Source organism: Pseudophryne corroboree, chromosome 7, assembly GCF_028390025.1.
Source record: "Pseudophryne corroboree isolate aPseCor3 chromosome 7, aPseCor3.hap2, whole genome shotgun sequence".
NCBI lineage: Eukaryota > Metazoa > Chordata > Amphibia > Anura > Myobatrachidae > Pseudophryne > Pseudophryne corroboree.
The window spans coordinates 332108464-332125925 of NC_086450.1; the positions used below are offsets into that span (position 1 = coordinate 332108464).

At 48.1% G+C, this 17462-nt stretch overlaps 1 protein-coding gene across 5 annotated transcripts in view; it reads right to left on the reverse strand.

Annotated features, from left to right (window-relative positions):
- SNX29 (sorting nexin 29) overlaps positions 1-17462 on the reverse strand; it is a 1242095-nt gene that overhangs the window by 900879 nt on the left and 323754 nt on the right. For all 5 annotated transcript variants that reach the window (XM_063934344.1, XM_063934341.1, XM_063934342.1 and 2 more), the window contains one exon: positions 9738-9817. In XM_063934344.1, the coding sequence (XP_063790414.1) occupies positions 9738-9817 (80 nt within the window). The remainder of the gene's footprint in view (positions 1-9737; positions 9818-17462) is intronic.

Consider the following 17462-nt stretch of genomic DNA (forward strand, 5'->3'; position numbering starts at 1 on the left):
ACTTGAAAAAGTCGAATTTTAGATGGGATTGAATAGGGGTTGTCGGATCCATTCCGACAAATACATATCGGAATGGATCCGACTTTAATTGAATATACCCCTAAGAAAGGCTAAAAAGGGCAGTAGATCAGGATGCAGTCAATATACCGGCTGTCGGGATCCCAGCGTTCAGGAGACCGACAGCCAATGAAATAACGGCGCACGGAATCCCGACACACGCAGGGTAATCCTACTCGGTTGGTGGGTGCACTTTACCAACCGAGTGGAATTCAACCTATGGTGAGTGAATCGAGCCACCGGGCCCCATGCGTGGCGAGCGCAGCAAGCCGGATTCCGGTAGACGGGATGTCGGTATAGTGAAAGCCGGCATCCTGTCTGCCGGGATATAATATGTATCCCAGTAGAACAATGTGCGAGTTAAGTGGTCTACAAAAATGTTGCTTTCTGAAAAGCTCCACCAATTTAACACACAACAAAATCATGGTTCATGGTTTTAAATCAAAATACATTCTTAAGGGGGGTACTCACGGAGCGATATTCTAAGCAATCTGACTAGATTGCTTAGAATGTCAGTATGATCGCTCCGTGTGTAGCCCCCTCAGCGATAGCGATGCGCGGCCCCGCACATCGCTATCGCTGCTGCTAGATTGGCCTGCATGCAGGCCTATCTAGCGGGTCGCTCACTTCACCCGCTGGGTGAAGTGAGCGGCCCCCCCGTCTCCCCCCGCACGCTCAGCACAGATCGCGCTGTGCTGAGCGGCAGGAGAGATGTGTGCTGAGCGGTTCGCTCAGCACACATCTCTCCTGCATAGGCCCGTGGGTACTGGGCTTTATGCAACAGAGAGATTCAGATGTTAACAGACATGATAAATGGCAACATAAGGACATTGCATTTTGGCACAGCTTTATCACAGGCAGCCAAAATACTGTATGACATTCAGCTAAAGGAACAAATCCAGTAAAAAGAATAGAAAAATCAGGAAATCAGGTATACCAATTCCTAACACATTATTAGTCATGCTAGGTTTCTACAAAATGTGTCTTAGAAAGTTGCTAATAAAGCATTGACATTTCAAAAGCATAATTTGCCTTCATTTGACAAATTTGCCTTCTACTACCTCTAATGGAATTAAACAACAAAGCCACTGTTATCGTTTGAAAAAAAAGAAAAAAAATATTTTTAAAAGGTAAATTATAAGGAATTAAAGAGTCAAATCCTAATAACAGAATTGCTAGACCACCATTATATATTTTTAAATTCTGTGATGATTTAATATCACAAATGGGCAAAAAAAATACTATGTTTTCTAGTGTAAATGCCCCCTTGAGAAAAGCCACCAAAACATTCAGCATAAAAACCCCAAAATGTAACAAAAACGACACACCCATCATAATCGCCATACTCTTAAACATGCTCCTCCAGAAATGACACTATGATCATGAACAGGGGCAGAAGGAAAGCAGGAGCACAGCGCAGGAGTGATTATTATTGGGCAAAGGTCATTGTAAGAAGGCCCAGGGGTGACTCCTGCTTTCCGCTCACAGATAAACTAGCCTAAAAACCACGGCATCAGAAAAATAATTTTTAAACACATCAACGCTGCAGGATATGCGATGAAAAAATAGGATTTTGGTTACCTACCGGTAAATCCTTTTCTCGTAGTTTGTAGAGGATGCTGGGGTCCACATTAGTACCATGGTGTATAGACGGGTCCACCAGGAGCCATTGGCACTTTAAGAGTTTGAGAGTGTGGGCTGGCTCCTCCCTCTATGCCCCTCCTACCAGACTCAGTCTAGAAACTGTGCCCGAGGAGACGGACATCTTCAAGAGAAGGATTTAACACAGGTAGTGGCGAGATTCACACCAGCTCACACATACAAGGCACATGAAGCTAACCAGCTTGAAAAACTCAGCAACTGCTGAAACATTACTTACCAAGTAACAATGCAGTACATAACTAAACAAAGTTGTACTGAACCAGATAACGGTTGCAGGAAAACGAAGCGCTGGGCGGGCGACCAGCATCCTCTACGGACTACGAGAAAAGGATTTACCGGTAGGTAACCAAAATCCTATTTTCTTTTACGGGGTCCACATTATTACCATGGGGATGTACCAAAGCTCCCAGAATGGGAGGGAGAGCACGGAGGCTCCTGCAGAACTGACTGACTGAACTTCAGATCATCAGAGGCCAAAGTATAGAACTTGTAGAACTTAGCAAACGTGTTCGACCCAGACCAAGTAGCCGCTCGGCAAAGTTGTAAAGCCGAGAAACCCCGGGCAGCCGCCCAGTAGAGTGGGCCTTAACAGATTTAGGACATGGAAATCCTGCCGTAGAATATGCATGCTGGATAGTGAACCTAATCCAGCGAGATATAGTCTGCTTTGAAGCAGGACACCCAATTTTCTTGGGATCATACAGGACAAACAAAGAGTCCGATTTCCTGTGACGAGCAGTCCCCTTCACATAGATTTTCAAAGCCCTCACAACATCCAAGGACTTTGACGAAATTGAGGAGTCAGTAACCACTGGTACCACAATAGGTTGGTTGATATGAAATTGGAAGAAACTGCTGACGTGTCCGGAGCTGAGCTCTATCTTCGTGGAAGATCAAGTAAGGGCTTTTACAGGACAAAGCCTCCAATTCTGACAAACATCTAGCAGAAGCTAAGGCCAAAAACATGACAGCCTTTCATGTAAGAAATTTGACCTCAACCTCCTGTAGAGGCTCAAACCAGTCCGACTGGAGAAACTGCAACACCATGTTAAGGTCCCAAGGTGCCGTAGGCGGTACAAAGGGAGGTTGGATGTGCAGAACTCCCTTCAAAAAGGGCTGAACATCAGGGAGGGCAGACAATTGTTTCTGGAAGAAAATGGACAGGGCCAAAATCTGGACCTTCACAGATCCCAACCTCAGTCCCATATCCACACCTGCTTGCAGGAAGAGGAGAAAACGTCCCAGTTGAAACTCCACCACAGGAAACTTCTTGGACTCACACCAAGAGACATATTTCTTCCAAATACGATGGTAATGTTTAGACGTTAACCCCTTTCCTAGCCTGTATCAGGGTAGGAATGACCTTCTTCGGAATGCCTTTCCGAGCTAGTATCAGGCGTTCAACCTCCATGCCATCAAACGTAGCCGCGGTAAGTCTTGATAGGCGCCCTGCTGCATCAGGTCCTCCCGAAGAGGAAGAGACCCCGGCTCTTCCTGCAAGAGATGCAGAAGGTCCGCGTACCAAGACCTCCTTGGCCAGTCTGGAGCAATGAGGTTCGCTTGAACTCTTGTTCTCCTTATGAGCTTTAGAACTCTTGGAATGAGTGGGAGTGATGGAAACACGTACACCGACAGGAACACCCACGGAGAAACCAGGGTGCCCACTGCCACTGCTTGTGGGTCCCTCGACCTGGAACAATAGCGTCGAAGCTTCTTGTTGAGATGAGAGGCCATCATGTCTTTGACCCCCAAAGGTCTGTTATTTCCTTGAACACCTCCGGATGGAGACCCCACTCCCCCGGATGGAGTTCGTGTCTGCTGAGGAAGTCTGCTTCCCAGTTGTCCACTCCCGGAATGAAGATTGCAGAGAGCGCCAACGCGTGTTTTTCTGCCCAGAGGATGATTCTTGTAACCTCTGACATTGCAGATCTGATTTTCGTTCCGCCCTGTCTGTTTATGTAAGCCACTGTCGTTACATTGTCCGACTGTACTTGAATGGCCCGATTTCTTAGAAGATGGGCCGCCTTTAAGAAGACCGTTGTAGACGGCTCTTAGTTCCAGGATGTTGATCGGCAGGCCGGCTTCCAGACATGACGACCTTCCTTGGAAGGTTTCCCCTTGAGTGACTGCGCCCCAGCCCCCGAGGCTCGCATCCGTGGTTAGAAGGACCCAGTCCTGAATCCCGAACCTGCGGCCCTCCAGAAGGTGAGGCAATTGGAGCCACCAGAGGAGTGAAATCCTGGCCTTTGGCGACAGACAAATTCCCTGGTGCATGTGTAGATGAGATCCTGACCATCTTCCCCAAAAGACGAATGCATTGATAAACCGACACCCGGGCTGGCTTCAGGACATCCCGAACCATTGTTTGTATCGCCAACGCCTTTTACTGCGGAAGAAACACCCTCTGCACTTCCGTGTCGAGGATCATCCCCAGAAAAGACAACCTCTGGGTTGGTTCCAAATGATATTTTGGAAGGTTCAGAATCCAACCGTGAACTCTGAGTAGGCGGGTTGTGAGTACAATGGATTGCAACAGCTCCTCCTTGGACGATGCTTTTATCAGTAGATCGTCTAGATATGGAATGATGTTCACCCCCTGTTTTCTGAGTAGAACCATCATCTCCGCCATCACCTTGGTGAACACTCTTGGTACTGTAGAGAGGCCGAATGGCAGGGCCTGGAACTAGAAATGACAGTCCAGTAATGCAAAACGGAGATAAGCCTGATGCGGTAGCCAAATCGGAATGTGGAGGTACGCATCCTTGACATCCAGGGATACTAGGAATTCCCCCTCTTCCAGACATGATATCACCGCCCTGAGAGACTCCGTTTTGAACTTGAACTCCTTCAGAAAAGGGTTCAGTGATTTTAGGTTCAGAATGGGTCTGACCGCACCATCCGGTTTCGGTACCATGATAAGGTTCGAATAGTAACCCGTGGCTTGCGAATGAGGAGGCACTGGCACAATGACCAGTGACTCCACCAACTTCTGAACTGCTGCTTGTAGGACAGTCAGGTCCGCCAGCAGAGATGGCAAGCCTGATTTAAAAAATCGGTGAGGAGGGAGATTTTGTAATTCCAACCTGTATCCCTGGGACACAATATCTATCACCCAGGGATCCCGGCCGGACGATACCCAGATGTGACTGAACTGTCTGAGCCTCTCTCCCACTGGCCCCACCTCCAGGCCGCGTGGTCCACCGTCATGCGGAGGGCTTCGGCGTACTGGAAGCAGGCTTAGTTTCCTGGGAACCTGCCGCAGCAGGTTTCATGGATTTAGCTCGACCTTCCCTAAAGAAGGTATTGGACGGCTTGGCCTTTCTAGGCTTGTTAGGCCGAAAGGACTGCGATGCTGATGAAGAGAAGGATTTCTTCGGAGCAGGTGCAGCTGAGTGAAGGAACGGAGACTTACCCGCCGTAGCTGTGGGGGTGTGGTATAGCGGTTCGAATCTATTTTTCCCGACAAAGATTAGTCCAACAGTGATTGACAATTTAGTTTTACCGACAAGCTATGGTTCGACATTAATCATACCTCGACATAGATAACTTAGACAATGAAAGTAAACAGACCTCTTGAAGATCGAAAGCGTGTATGCAGACATTAAAAAAGCCCGACAATTATCAATTAGATACGTATTACACAGACACTGTTGAAGACCGACAAAACATATGTAGACATTTTTAAGTCCGACAGGACATAAGTCAGATAAGCTCTAGACCGACAAACAAAAGACCGACAAAACATATGTAGACATTCTAAAGTCCGACAGGACATAAGTCAGATAAGCTCAAGACCGACAATCATAAGACCGACACACATTCATTATCAAAAAATATTACACATAACTGAGACTTGTAGTTCTCCTAACCACCCCTGTACACTCAGTCACGGCGTCGCCACCATACCTGGATGCAACGCTCTCAATAGCTATTGCCTGTATGGTTTGGGCTTGGTAGCTGTAAGGCTGACAGGTGTGGCTGGGACCTGTAGTTCCACGGATGAGGGTAGCGCCGGGGGTAACGCTTTTAGCGTAGGCGCGTCTGAGGTTAGACGGCATGGTGCCGTTGCTGGGGTGACGATGGAGGCGTCCAGGACAGGGCGCCCAGAAATCGCAGAGGGACGGACGGAAGAGGGGTGACTGTGGGGATGGGGTGCTTTGCGGGGAAGGGTGGGGGTGTGGGGGGTTTGGCCTTGCACTCATGACTTTGGCCTGTATGGTTTGGGCTTGGTAGCTGTAAGGCTGACAGGTGTGGCTGGGACCTGTAGTTCCACGGATGAGGGTAGCGCCGGGGGTAACGCTGTTAGCGTAGGCGCGTCTGAGGTTAGACGGCATGGTGCCGTTGTATGTATTGTCTAGGTATATGATGTCGGTCTTTTATGTGTCGTATTATTGCTGTCTGTTTTATGATTTGTCTATCATTTGCCTGTCTATGCATACACTGTCGGTCTTTTACTTGTCGATATTATCGAGGTCTGTTTGATTAATTGTCGGTCTTTTTTACTGTCTATGTATGCACTGTCGGGTTTTTGTCATGTCGGTCAAATGCACGTCTGACTTGTGTTTTGTCGGTCTTTTGTGTGTCTGCATATATACTGTCGGTCTGTTGTGTTTCGGTATAAATCTTGTCTGATGAAGGACTTGTCGGTCTGTTGTGTTGTCGATTTATGCGATGTCGGTTTAGGGGTGGTCGATGTGACTGTTGTTTGACTTATGAACTGTCGGTCTTTGTTCTGTCGGACTGTTGGTCTTGTCGGGTTTTCCTTTGTCTTTATTTTAACTTTGTCTGACTTTTAACTGTCGGTCTCTCACTACTGTCTAACTAGTGTCTTTCTGTCTTCTGTTGTTGGTCTTTTCACTGTCTGTATTCTTCATGTCGGCGAGTCAGCCGGAACCCAGCTGTGGATATCCATGCATCCAAAGCTTCCCCAAAGAGAGCCTGACCTGTGTAGGGTAGGGACTCCACAATTTTCCTGGATTCCGCGTCGGCCGACCACTGGCGCAGCCACAGTCCCCGACGAGCTGAAACATACATGAAAGAGACCGACGCAACCATGGAACCCAGGTCTTTCATGGATTCTACCATAAAACCTGCTGAATCGTGAATGTTACACAAAAACAATTCAACATCACCCTTATCCATTGTATCCAAATCCTCAAGTAAGGTGCCTGACCATTATACTATAGCTTTTGCAATCCATGCCACTAGCAACAGTGGGACGTAATATGGCCCCCGAAGCTGTGTACATTGATTTAAGCAAATTATCAATCTTTCGATCAGCCGGCTCCTTTAAGGCGGTAGATCCCGGAACAGGCAAAACCACCTTCTTCTTTTTTTCAGAGTCTGGACACAGATGCGTCAACATTTGGTGGGCTTTCCTATTTTTTCCTATCCTCCTCAGGGAAAGGAAACGCCACCTGGACCCTTTTAGGGATCTGGAATTTTTTCTCAGGGTTTTCCCATGCTTTCTCAAATATAGCATTCAATTCCTTTGACACAGGGAAGGTTAGCGAAAAAAAGCCTCCTCAACCTGCTCAGGTGTGGTATCATTAATATTCAACACATCCCTGATAGCACCCCCTTTGCAAAAGAGGCAGACCCCCGCAACAAATCCCCATTACCGTCTGTGGTATCAGAATCGGTATCCGTGTCATCTTGCATGACATGAACAAGCACACGTTTGTGGGGGTATATAGCGGGGCGTCCTGAGGTACCAGAATCGGGCCATACTGCCATAGAGTTCTGTAATACCTGGGATGCGGATTCATTACTTGCAACCCTGTCTGAAATCTGAGAAATCCAAGATTTGATAGAGGAAAACCACTCAGGTTCCCTTGCTGGAATCTGTGCTATACCAGTGCTATCCTGATTACATGGAATGGGATCATCCTGGGAGGACATATCCTCTGCAGCATATGACACAGTGTCCCTGTGTCACACGCCAGAGGCGGCATTCACCGCGCTTACCCCTGCGTGCCTGCTGGTCGGTGTTGCGGCCTCCGCCTTCGGTGGTCCACGGGCTCCGGCGTCTGGCTGGCGCGGCTCCCGGCGGTTCCCCGGGGCAGGGGCGCCGCCATGACACCCGGCATCACGTGGGCGGGGAACTGGTGACGTCATCAGACTGTTCCGCCAATCCTGCGGAGGCAGAAGATTCAAAGTCAGACGCCGGGCAGAGCCTCGGCGCCTGAGTATCGTCTTTTCCCCTGAAGTGAATGCCAGTGCTCCTGTTCTCGGCGGATCTCTCTGCAGTAATATCCCAGTGTCTCCGGCATTTCCAGGTGTCAGTTGTTGCACAGCTTCCAGCGTTCCACTGCGCTCCAGTCACCAGTGCTTCTTGGAGTCAGCGTGGGCTGCAGGTTAAACTCCGCTCTCAAGTTTTGCAAGTTACCAGTGCCTTTAAACACCGCTCTCAAGTTATACAAATCCTCAGCGTCCTTTAACCCTCGCTCTCAGTTATACAAATCATCAGTGTCTTTAACCCCTGCTCTCAAGTTCTTCAAATCACCAGTGTCTTTAACCACCGCTCTCAAGTTCTTCAAATCACCAGTGTCTTTAACCACTGCTCTCAAGTTCTTCAAATCATCAGTGTCTTTAACCACCGCTCTCAAGTTCTTCAAATCATCAGTGTCTTTTACCACCGCTCTCAAGTTCTTCAAATTATCAGTGTCTCTAAAACCATCACTCATAAGTTCTTCAGTCACCAGTATCTTTTACCATCACTCACAAGTACTTCCTGGACATTTCTCCATACGTTCCTTCTCTGTTATGTGACATTGTCTTGTCCTTTTCCTGCAATAAAGTTCTTCAATAATTTCATCAAGCCTTACTGTCAGAGTCCTGTATGAGGAAGATCTATATCAGGCCATCCCTGTTCTGACCCAACTGTGGTTCCTCTTCCTTACCATCGGAAGAACCCCCGAGTTCACAACACCCCCAACCTAGGTCAGTGACACCCTGGACATAGCTAAAGGAGACCACAAAACACTCCACACACACACAGGGGAGGGCAGACAGAGTTTCCCCCCCAAGAATGGCAAGAGAGAGACAGAGATTGGAGCCAACCCACACACAGCGCTTATAACCAAAGGGAGACCCCTTGTCAGCGCTGACTGTGAACCTTAATAGGATACACAGTCGTACTGCAGCCCCCCCCCCCCCCACCCCACCACCACCTTCTACAACCCCCTGGTATCGTGAGTGATAGCTGGAGTTGCTGTGGAGGGACCTTCTTTCTCCTGATCAGCGCTGTGCAGGCAGGAAAATGGCACTGAACGCTACTGGGTCCGCTCTGAGAAGCTCCGCCTCCAAAATGGCGCTGTCTTCCTGCTCTTCATCAGATTATACTGGCCTGGGGATTGATACTGGCTGAGATCCTGGGACCCCGACAGGCTTTGTGACCAGTGTAGGGTGTAAGCGCTGGCTCAGGGCGCCCCTCAGCGCACCGCACTATGTACTGCTGAGCCATCCCGGAGATCAGTTAATACTGCGCTCCTACCCTGCTGCCGCCATCTTCACACCGGTCCCCCGACTGCTAGGGGGGTCGGTGAATTACTCGCCACAATCTTCAGCTCTGTAAGGGGTTGGCGGCATGCTGCTGGGGTGAGCGATCCCCTATGGCGGGGAACGATCTATCCCTTCAGGAGCTCAGTGTCCTGTCAGTGGAGTAAGTGGCATAGACCCCGCAGGGCGGACTCTACTCCCCGCCTTAGTACCATGCTTCAGGGAGGCTGTCGCCAGCAGCCTCCTGTAAAATAAAAAACTCTAAAATAACATTTTACTAGAAAAGCTCTGGGAAGCTCCCCTAGCTGTAACGGCTCCTCCGGGCACATTTTCTAAACTGAGTCTGGTAGGAGGGGCATAGAGGGAGAAGCCAGCCCACACTCTCAAACTCTTAAATTGACAATGGCTCCTGGTGGACCAGTCTATACCCCATGCTACTAATGTGAACCCCAGCATCCTCTAGGACGTAAGAGAAATACAGTATTTATAAATATGCATTAAAGTATTAATTTACTTACTGTCATTGCTTCCTTCCCTCTTCAGCATCTGCACTGCACCAACATACTTCTTCAGCTGGACTTTTAATACTTCGTTTTCCCTGTCCAAGCCAAATAGAAAGATGGGTCAACCAAATGTACAATACTTTAAAAATAACATTTTCATGATACTACCGTATCTAAACTTGCCACTTCATGGACCTCCCCATGGTTATTCCAATGGAGAGATCCAAGTAGCAAGTGAGGGGAGGGTGATGTCGCAGTTTGCAACAACATGGGTCCACCCTCCACTGTGTAATGCCACCATCATATACTGGTGGGCAGAATCCAGGAGGTTGGACTACTCTTCTGGGGGTCCAGTAGAAGTCTTCACACTAAATGAGTCTGCCAGACATTCAGGGAGATTAGGCAAGTATGTTACACTTACATTTTACCAAACATTTCTAAAGGAAGATTCCACTTTTTAAAGTCATAACCTATACACAGGGAGGTAGGCATTTTATTAACTGTACCACTATTCAAAGCAATGAAGCTTTCTAATTATGAGGTGATTCAGTTACGGTTCTACAGCTATTGAACTGATAGGCTGCATTTTCATGAACTCATAATGGGCTGCTTCCACAAATGCTAGAGGACAGGTACATTCCATGTTCAAAATAGCATTTGTGATTCACAATTGCAGTATATGATTTAAAGAGCGGAAAATATTATCTATGTTGCAATAAGGCAAGGTGGAGAAGTAATGCAAATCAGTCTTATAATGTATCAAACATAGATCCCAGAAAAGTTACATTTGCCAAGTTAAAAACAAGATTTTAGACCTACCTGTAAATCTTTTTCTCCTAGTCCGTAGAGGATGCTGGGGACTCCGTAAGGACCATGGGGTATAGACGGGCTCCGCAGGAGACATGGGCACCTAAAAGAACTTTCTAGTATGGTGTGCACTGGCTCCTCCCTCTATGCCCCTCCTCCAGACCTCAGTTAGAGAACTGTGCCCAGAGGAGATGGACAACACAAAGGAAAGGATTTTGTTAATCTAAGGGCAAGATTCATACCAGCCCACACCAATCATACCATATAACCTGGAATACACATAACCAGTTAACAGTATGAACAAACAACAGTACCGGTCCAAGACCGAGTCTAACTGTAACATAACCCTTATGTAAGCAATAACTATACACAAGTCTTGCAGATTTTCCGCACTGGGACGGGCGCCCAGCATCCTCTACGGACTAGGAGAAAAAGATTTACCGGTAGGTTTAAAATCTTATTTTCTCTTACGTCCTAGAGGATGCTGGGGACTCCGTAAGGACCATGGGGTTTATACCAAAGCTCCCAATCGGGCGGGAGAGTGCGGATGACTCTGCAGCACCGACTGAGCAAATGCTAGGTCCTCATCAGCCAGGGTATCAAACTTGTAGAATTTAGCGAAAGTGTTTGACCCCGACAAAGTTGCTGCTCGGCAAAGCTGTAATGCCGAGACGCCCCGGGCAGCCGCCCAAGAAGAGCCCACCTTCCCCTTCCTAGTGGAATGGGCCTTTACTGAATGCGGTAACGGCAATCCAGCCGTAACATAAGCCTGCTGAATCGTGTTACAGATCAAGCGAGCAATAGTCTGCTTCGAAGCAGGCGCGCCAATCTTGTTGGCAGCATACAGGACAAACAATGCATCTGTTTTCCTAATTCTAGCCGTCCTGGCTACATACATTTTTAAGGCCCTGCGAACATCCAGGGACATGGAATCCTCCAAGTCACTCGTAGCCACAGGCACCACAATAGGTTGGTTCATAGGAAATGAAGACACCACCTTGGGTAAAAATTGAGGACGAGTCCTCAATTCCGCTCTATCTACGTGAAAAATCAAGTAAGGGCTCGTGTAAGACAAGGCGGCCAATTCTGACACACGCCTCGCAGATTCCAAGGCTAACAACATGACCACCTTCCAGGTGAGAAATTTCAACTCCACCGTTTGAAGGGGTTCGAACCAGTGTGATTTAAGGAACTGCAACACCACGTTCAGGTCCCATGGTGCCACCGGGGGCACAAAAGGAGGCTGGATGTAGTAGTACTCCTTTTACAAACGTCTGGACTTCTGGGAGAGAAGCCAATTCCTTCTGAAAGAATATTGACAAGGCCGAAATCTGTACTTTAACAGAGCCTAACTTTAGGCCCATATCCACTCCTGTCTGTAGGAAGTGGAGAAAATGACCCAGATGGAAATCTTCCGTAGGAGCATTCTTGGTTTCACACCAAGAGACATATTTCCGCCAGATACGGTGATAATGTTTTGCCATCACCTTCTTCCTAGCCTTTATTAGAGTAGGTATGACCTCCTCCGGAATACCCTTCTCTGCTAGGATCCGGCGTTCAACCGCCATGCCGTCAAACGTAACCGCGGTAAGTCTTGGAACATGCAGGGCCCCTGCTGTACCAGGTCTTCCCTTAGAGGAACAGGCCAGGGATCTTCCGTGAGCATCTCCTGAAGATCTGGAACAGTCTGGAACAATGAGTATTGTTTGTACTCTTTTTCGATTTATGATCCTCAACACTTTTGTGATGAGAGGAAGAGGAGGAAACACGTAGACCGACTGGAATACCCATGGTGTTACCAGAGCGTCTACTGCTATTGCCTGAGGGTCCCGGGACCTGGCACCATACCTCCGAAGCTTCTTGTTGAGGCGTGATGCCATCATGTCTATTTGAGGAACTCCCCAGAGGTCCGTTATCTCTGCAAAGACTTCTTGATGAAGTCCCCACTCTCCTGGATGGAGATCGTGTCTGCTGAGGAAGTCTGCTTCCCAGTTGTCCACTCCCGGAATGAAGACAGCTGACAGAGCGCTTACGTGATTTTCCGCCAGCGAAGAATCCTGGTGACTTCCGCCATCGCGACTCTGCTTCTTGTCCCGCCTTGGCGGTTCGCATGAGCTACTGCTGTGACATTGTCTGATTGAATCAGAACCGGTAGGTTGAGAAGAAGAATCTCCGCTTGTCGAAGGCCGTTGTATATGGCCCTTAGCTCCAACACGTTGATGTGTAGACAGGACTCCTGGTCTGACCATAGTCCCTGAAAATTTCTTCCTTGGGTGACTGCTCCCCATCCTCGGAGGCTCGCATCCGTGGTTACCAGGATCCAGTCCTGAATGCCGAACCTGCGACCCTCTAGGAGGTGAGCACTTTGCAGCCACCATAGAAGAGACACCCTGGCCCTGGGGGACAGTGTTATTTTTTGATGTAATTGTAGATGGGACCCGGACCATTTGTCCAGAAGATCCCATTGAAACGTCCTTGCATGGAACCTGCCGAAGGGAATGGCCTCGTAAGTTGCCACCATTTTCCCCAGAACCCGAGTGCATTGATGAGCTGACACTCTTTTCGGCTTCAGTAGTTCTCGGACCATGTTCTGGAGGTCCTGGACTTTTTTCAACGGGAGGAAAACTTTCTTTTGTTCCGTGTCCAGTATCATGCCAAGGAAGGCTAGTCGAGTTGTCGGAACCAACTGTGACTTTGGTAGATTGAGAATCCACCCATGTTGCTGAAGCACTCTCTGAGAGAGTGCCACGTTCTCCAGTAATTGCTCTCTTGATCTCGCTTTTATCAGGAGATCGTCCAAGTATGGGATAATTGTGACTCCTCGATTGCGCAGGATCACCATAATTTCCGCCATTATCTTGGTGAAAATCCTTGGGCTGTGGACAGCCCAAATGGCAACGTCTGAAACTGGTAATGACAATCCTGTACCGCAAATCTCAGGTACTCCTGATGAGAGGAATATATGGGGACATGAAGGTAAGCATCCTTTATGTCCAGTGACACCATAAAATCCCCCCCTTCCAGGCAGGCTATCACCGCTCGGAGCGATTCCATCTTGAATTTGAATCTTTTCAGGTACAGGTTCAGGGATTTTAGGTTTAAAATGGGCCTGACCGAACCATCCGGCTTCGGGACCACAAATAGGGTTGAATAATACCCTTTTCCCTGTTGGCTCAGGGGAACCCTGATAATCACTCGCTGTTGACACAGCATTTGAATTGCAGCTAGCACTACTTCCCGCTCTGGAGTAGAAGCTGGTAAGGCAGAATTGAAAAATCGGCGTGGGGGCACCTCTTCGAATTCCAGCTTGTAGCCCTGGGAGACTATTTCTATCACCCAAGGGTCCACGTCTGACTGAACCCAGACTTGGCTGAATAGTCGAAGGCGTGCCCCCACCTGAGCGGACTCCCGCAGGTGAGCCCCAGCGTCATGCGGTGGACTTAGCGGAAGCCAGGGAGGACTTCTGCTCTTGGGAACCAGCCGCAGCAGGTGTCCTCTTGCCTCTACCCTTACCTCTGGCGAGGAAAGAGGAGCCCCGACCTCTTCTGGATCTATGCGACCAAAAGGACTGCATCTGATATTACATAGTAACATAGTATCTAAGGTTGAAAAAAGACAATTGTCCATCGGGTTCAACCTATTTGTGGTCTCCTATGCACGATTATCTTGTATAAAATTTTTACTGAAGTTGCTGACTGCCGTTCCGATTAACCCCTCTTTTTTATAATAACCATAGTGCGTGACTATCCCCCGTAACCCTGGATATCCTTACCCATTAGGAATTTATCTAACCCATTCTTAAAGGTGTTGACTGAGTTGGCCATTACAACTCCCTCAGTCAGGGAATTCCAAACACGTATCGTCCTTACCGAAAAAAAGCTTTTACGCCGTATTGTGTGAAATCTCATCTCCTCTAACCTGAGCGAGTGTCCACGAGTTCTCTGTGTTGATCTAACCAAAAACAGGTCCTGCGCAAGATCTGTATATTGTCCCCTTATATATTTGTAAATGTTGATCATGTCCCCTCTTAATCTCCTCTTTTCCAGTATAAACATGCCTAGTCTTGCAAGCCTTTCCTCGTATTCCAGCGTCTCCATACCCTTAACTAGTTTGGTCGCCCGCCTTTGAACCTTTTCTAGCTCCAGGATATCCTTTTTGTAGTAAGGTGCCCAGAATTGTACACAGTATTCAAGGTGTGGCCTCACAAGTGATTTATATAACAGGAGTATAATACTCTCGTCCCTAGCATCAATTCCCCGTTTTATGCATGCTAATATCTTATTAGCCTTCTTTGCTGCAGTCCTACTTTGGGTAATACTGCTTAGTTTGCTGTCTATGAGGACACCTAAGTCCTTTTCCAGTACAGAATCCCCTAATTTTACCCCATGTAGTAGGTAGGTGTTATTTTTGTTCTTGTTACCACAGTGCATTACCTTACACTTGTCTGTATTGAAGCGCATTCTCTATTTCGCTGCCCAAGCTTCTAATTTAACTAAGTCATTCTGAAGCGACTCAGCATCCCCCTCCGCATTTATAACTTTACACAATTTGGTATCATCTGCAAAAATTGACACCATGCTCTCTAGACCTTCTGTTAGGTCGTTAATGAAAATATTGAACAATAGCGGTCCTAATACTGAGCCTTGCGGCACACCACTTAGCACTTCAGTCCAAGTTGAAAAAGATCCATTAACCACAACGCGCTGCTCCCTATTATCTAACCAGTTTTTGACCCAAGTGCATATTGTGCTTCATAGCCCCTATTGTGGGGGTTTCTTTTGCTGTTGGGGAACAAAAGGTAAAAAGGTCGACTTACCCGCGGTAGCTGTAGAGATCAGGTCCGCGAGGCCGTCCCCAAACAATACATCACCTTTGTAAGGTAAAACCTCCATATGCCTTTTTGAGTCTGCATCCCCCCGTCCATTGGCGGATCCACAAGGCTCTTCTTGCCGAAATAGCCATAGCATTGGCTCTTGAACCCAGTAAACCAATGTCTCTTTGAGCGTCCCTCATATATAAGACTGCATCCTTAATATGAGCTAATGTTAATAAAATTGTATCCCTATCTAGGGTATCAAGGTCAGCTGACAGTGTATCTGTCCAAGCTGCTACTGCACTACATACCCATGCTGACGCAATTGCCGGTCTAAGCAAAGTACCAGTATGAGTGTAGATAGACTTTAGAGTAGTCTCTTGCCTGCGGTCCGCAGGGTCCTTGAGGGCCGCTGTGTCACGGGACGGTAACGCCACCTTCTTGGAAAGGCGTGTTAAGGCTTTGTCCACTGTGGGAGAGGATTCCCAACATACCCTGTCCTGTGTAGGGAAAGGGTACGCCATAAGAACCCTTTTGGGAATCTGCAGTTTCTTATCTGGAGTTTCCCAAGCTTTTTCATTAGTTTCATGGGAAGGAGGAAAGTTAATAACCTGTTTCTTTCCCTTAAACATGTGTATCCTCGTGTCGGGCACCGAGGGCTCATCAGTGATATATAACACATCTTTTATTGCAATAATCATGCACTGAATACTTTTTGTCACCCTGGGGTGCAACCTTACTTCATCATAGTCGACACTGGAATCAGAGTCCGTGTTGGTATCTGTGTCCCTTATTTGTGAGAAGGGACGTTTCTGAGACCCCGACGGGTCCTGTGAGTCGGCACAATCAGTAGATTGATTACCTGCCGACGCTCTGGACTCTGCTTTGTCCAGTCTTTCATGCAGTGAAGCTACACTAGCATTTAACATATGCCACATATTCATCCAATCCTGAGTCGGCACCGCCGACTTAGACACACCACTCATCTGTTCCACCTCCTCTTTGGATAAGCCTTCCGTTTCAGACATGCTGACACACGTACCGACACCCCACACACACACTGGGATATAACTATAAGGGGACAATTCCCCAAAGAAGGCCCTTTGGAGAGACAGAGAGAGAGTATGCCAGCACACACCAGCGCCAACTGACCCAGGGAAAAAAAAAAACAGATAGCGCTTTTACATATAAATGTATACAGAATTCCCCACTCACTGCGCTTTAAATATGTGCCCCCCTCTCTTATTTTCAGCCCTCTGATGCTCAGCAGGGGAGAGTCCGAAGAGCCAGCGTTCTCTGCAGCCTCTGTGGAGAAAATGGCGCTGGTTAGTGCTGAGGGATCAAGCTCCGCCCCCTCACGCGGCTGGCTTCGGTCCCGCTCGAGATTTTGAAAAAAAATGCCGGGGATTCGTAGTTTACTGCCCCGCAGCCTAACTACATGCTTCTTGCCTAAAAACGAGGTTTATTGCTGCCCAGGGCGCCCCCCTCACCCCCCCGCGCCCTGCACCCATCAGTGCCATGTGTGTGTGTGTAAATGTGGGAGCAATGGCGCGCAGCTACCTGCTGCGCGCTTTCCTCATGAAGATCTGAAGTCTTCTGCCGCCTGACGTCTTCTTATGATCTGTCATACTCACCCGGCTTCTTTTTTCCGGCATCTGTGAGGAGGATGGCGGCACGGCTCCGGGACGAACCCCAGAGTGAGACCTGTGTTCCGACTCCCTCTGGAGCTAATGGTGTCCAGTAACCTAAGAAGCAGAGCCCTTAACTCTTAAGAAGTGGGTCTGCTTCTCTCCCCTCAGTCCCACGATGCAGCGAGTCTGTTGCCAGCAGAGCTCCCTGAAAATAAAAAACCTAACAAAATTATTTTTACAGAAAACTCAGGAGAGCTCCTGTAATGCACCCTATCTCCTCTGGGCACAAGATCTAACTGAGGTCTGGAGGAGGGGCATAGAGGGAGGAGCCAGTGCTCACCATACTAGAAAGTTCTTTTAGGTGCCCATGTCTCCTGCTGAGCCCGTCTATACCCCATGGTCCTTACGGAGTCCCCAGCATCCTCTAGGACGTAAGAGAAAGATAATTTCACTCAAAACTGTAGTTCAAAAAATTTGTCACTCTAGACC